At 34.0% G+C, this 4248-nt stretch overlaps 1 protein-coding gene across 1 annotated transcript; it reads right to left on the bottom strand.

Moving 5' to 3' along the window:
* Positions 1–3367: 3367 nt before the first annotated feature.
* Positions 3368–3958, bottom strand: LOC126728011 (uncharacterized). Its single transcript, XM_050433896.1, has one exon. The coding sequence runs from the start codon at positions 3956–3958 to the stop codon at positions 3368–3370; it is 591 nt and encodes a 196-aa protein (XP_050289853.1).
* Between the last annotated feature and the right edge of the window lie 290 nt (positions 3959–4248).

Below are 4248 nucleotides of genomic sequence, written 5' to 3'. Positions count from 1 at the left end.
ATATAGGGAAAAATGATTGAACAGAATTACAATCAAATTTGGCACGGAATTAAAACCAATACAAAATAGTTGTAAATAACAACTTTACAGTAAGATTTCCCTCAAACTTTCCAACACTCCCCCTCATGTTGTGTATTAACCATTGATAAGATGTAGAAATGATTGTCTTCCAAAACTTTTTTTTTTTTCCTTTTTTCGAAGTACAATAAAATTAGCCAATAAAGGTAGAACTTGATATGAATCCGTTTTGGTACTTCTGGGGCTAATAAAAACAACGCCATTGAATTGGTGACTCCCCCCTCAATGAGTAATATGCAAGAAACCCTCAAGAAATTCTATAAGCACGTCAACATAACATTGATGTGACAAAATAGTTTACCATGAAGCAATATATTGTGAGTCAGAAATGAGTGAATAAAATTACCAATATGCGTGAATAAATGGTAATATTTTCTATTAAAAATATGAAGAAAAAAAAGAAGGTAGATAATAAAAGATGATTGATAAGGTGATTATATTAGAAATTATCATCAAGAGGAAAATCATGTGAGTGAGGAGATTCAAGCAAAGTCAAATCGTTCTGCTCTAATACCATGCCAATATTGAAATATCATTGATCGTAAAGAGAAGGTGAAAAATATGGAACGAAAGGGATTAGCACATTTCAGCCACTAAGTGTGCATTTAGATATTGCTTATTTTGCTAAAAACTGAAAATAATAAAAAAATATATATTTTGGTTACTGTTCATTTGCCTGATTGCACTGTTCATGTCCCATGATGAACAGTGCAACAGGCGCTAGACTTGAAAAAAAAAAAAAAAAAAAAAAGTAGATGCAAACGTGGGTTAACCAAACGGACCTTAACTGTCCGTTTGGAAATAGTTTATTTAGTTGAAACTGAAAACTTTTTACTGAAAGTACTATAGATAAAAGTAAAAACTAATTGAAATAGTATAGTAGGACCCGTGAATAGTATCAAAAAGTGTAATATGACCTATAAATAATAGTAAAAATAAGTTGAATGGTAAAATAAGCTGACTTTAAACTTTAATCCCAAGCGCAACTTAAGACTTACATTTACAATACGAAATGTCAAAGGGCTATATATTTCATTCACTTCCCATCAAAATATATATATATATATATTTCATTCACTTTATTGATACTCAATATCTAGGAAAAGCAAAAAATCATTTGCAATAACCTTTCATTTAAAGTATTTTAAAATTTCAATTTTGACTACTCATCAATATATATATATATATATATATATTTATATATATATCTCATTACACCCTTAGGTATTTTTGTGATTAAAGAATGCAACAACCCTGAATTTTGATGAATGGAAATTATTAACCTTTATTAAAAAAAAAAAAAAAAAAAAACCCTCTAGCACATGCATCAGATGCTAGTATTTTATATAATAATGATATAATAGGTACATTCAAAACAAGATTGGCAGGAACGAAAGAGGGAAAACCATATAGGCAATAAACATAAAGATAAAAGAATTGGAAAATAGTAGGAAACTATGAACATTAATCTCATAAGCAACTCCTTTCATATACCAAGGAACTGTAAACCTAATAGTACATTATACAAATCACATGCATGAACTAATTGAAATATCCTTGTTAGTCCCTAGCAAAGGTAGGAAAAAAAAAACAGAGACTGTAAGCATTCACATTGTTAGAGCCATAATTTTAGCTATTTAGCTCTACCAAAAACTACTTTATTTATTTTATTTTCTCACTTTACAAAACACTCAACATCAGTAGTTTTATTTTAACTTTCAATGCAATAAAATAACTTAAACAACACAATAAAATAACATAAATAACACAAAAAAAAAACAAATAAACACCACAACCACCTCCACCAATAGTCACAACCACCTCCACCAACGGCCACAACCACCACTCTATTTTGGCAACCACAACACAACACAGGCGGCTTGCAGCTTGGGGCTTAGGTCGAAGTAGGTGAGGTGGGTCTATGGCAGCTGGGCGAGGCGAGATCAACGTATGGAGGAAGAGATTAGTGATGGGCAGGGGTGGGTCGAGCTATGTGAGGTGGGTTGAAGCTGGGTAGGCAAGGTTGGCGAATGTGGCGGCTGGGTGAATGTGGTGGCGAGGAGTGGAGAAGAAAATGAAGGATTGAGGAGAGAGAGGGCACGAGATGAGAAATGAGAAGGAAAAAAATAAATAAATAAAAAATGCCTACTTTTTTGAACACTACAATAAAATAGTTTATTTTATTTTATTTTTTATTTTTACTTTTGAGGTACAGTGCACAGCCATCTTTGACTGTTCACTGTAGTTAAGAAGCCAAATCTTTTGGTTATAACTCCACCATTGCAGCCCCATTTTTGTGATTGGTGATGCTAAAAATAGCAATATACTTTTTTAGCACCACGAATACTAATGCTCTTAATGAACAAAACACGCAACCCACATGCCCTTTTTAAAATTGTGGTGAGAATCTGTAAAGAATAAAACATTTTAGCCATGCCTCAAGGAGTTATGCAATACCTCATTAACTTAAAAGCTTACTTTTAAATTTGGGTCTTGATGTTATATAAAAACAAATAGCCTAAGCAAAACCAAATCTAGCTCTAATATCCAAAATAAATAAATCTCTTAAAGCAGCAATTTGATTCTAACCCAAAAAACTTTAGTTCAAAGGAATTCTAACCCAAATTCCGGACTTTAAAGTCCTATGTATTTTTTCTTTCAAAGCTTTACCTCCCGGTTGGTGGGGGTGCTCTGTTTCCTCTTTCTTGCTATCCCTCTCTGTCTCTCTGTGTTACTTGATTCTAAATGTTCCGGTTTTTTATTATATGTAAATGGTGAAAGGTTGTCAGTCATAAGGTTTAAGCAAAAACAATCAATCCGAAATAATCAAAATACCATAATCAAAACCAAAATCTCACCTATATACATGTAGCAAAAACAATCCCAAGCCTAAATAATATTTAACGCCAATTTCTTTATCAAAAAGAAAAATTTATTAAGAAACTAGAAACTTACTGATAGTGCGTCAGTGAGAGACCAGACGATTGCAAAAGGCCAAAATGGCAGAAATGGCAATCCATTTTATTTATTTATTTATTCTCTTTGCCTTATGATCTCTTTATTGTTGTTTTTTGTGAAATAGGAAGTGAAATAGTGTTTTCAATGGCCCACATTTGGCTGTTTGAAACTGAACTCTTTTTTTTTTTTTTTTGGTGTACCTTTTATTATCAGATCAAGATAACAGTGAGTTTTTAGTATAGGTAAGAACTGAATTTCAGATCTCTTATTCAACCATCGAAAAATTTACAAGTTTTTTTTTTTTTTTTAGATGGAAAGACTGAAACTTTATTTAAGAATCACATAAGATAGATACATCATGAATAAGAGTTTGCACTAAAAAGTATGGATTTTCTTCTATCCAAGTCAAGAAATCAACAATACCTAGAGCATATTTTTCTAATAAGTGGGCTGGCCTATTACCTTGCCTCTTAACATGTGAAAAATTCACTTGGCTTAAAACCCCACAATTCATATTTATACCCCTAACCACTGAGGCCACTGAGGATGGGGGTAAAGAATGTCCACTTAGTGCATTACACAGTAACATGGAATCACCCTCAAGTATAAAATCATGCACACCAACGTCCAGAGCAAACTGAAGGCCCGCTTCAAATGCTTTCGCCTCGGCTTCTAATGCACCCAAAGGTGCATTTATCTTCTTGCTCATCGCAGCAACTACCTGCCCAAAAGGGTCTCGGATTAAAACTCCAACACCTTCAGATTTTTGAGCCGAAAAGACTGTGCAATCCACGTTAACCTTGTATCTTGACATTGGAGGAGGAGTCCAGACCACCACTTGAGGCCGTAACATTCTTGGAGGGACATCATTAGCTTCATGATATTCTCGTAGATATTGCTTTGTCCACTGCACTAACGCCATGCCGCTCTTCTTGCTTCCATCGTTACGCACCTCATTCCGATTAAACCATGATGATGTCGAAAAATCAACAGTAAGTCACACGGTCTTTATGTGCTCAAAACAACACCTGTACAACACAAAAAGTGAAGACCTAACAGAGAGCACCGGTGTGGTACCGGCCAAATACCCTCAAATGGTCAAGTTAGAACTTTTCACCACTCTATAATGCCAGGCTGGGGTAATGAAAAAGGGAACTGGCTTAGGTATAATGCATCGGAGCACTAGACCTGTTGAGATGCTCTTATGTGTGA

This window comes from Quercus robur, chromosome 5, assembly GCF_932294415.1.
Source record: "Quercus robur chromosome 5, dhQueRobu3.1, whole genome shotgun sequence".
NCBI classification, from domain to species: domain Eukaryota; kingdom Viridiplantae; phylum Streptophyta; class Magnoliopsida; order Fagales; family Fagaceae; genus Quercus; species Quercus robur.
Note: the sequence above shows the minus strand (reverse complement) of the source record. Positions and strands in the feature narration are given on the sequence as shown.

Excerpts from the sequence above, each read along its gene's own strand:
- LOC126728011 (XM_050433896.1), bottom strand. The coding sequence starts at position 3,958 with ATGGCGTTAGTGCAGTGGACAAAGCAATATCTACGAGAATATCATGAA.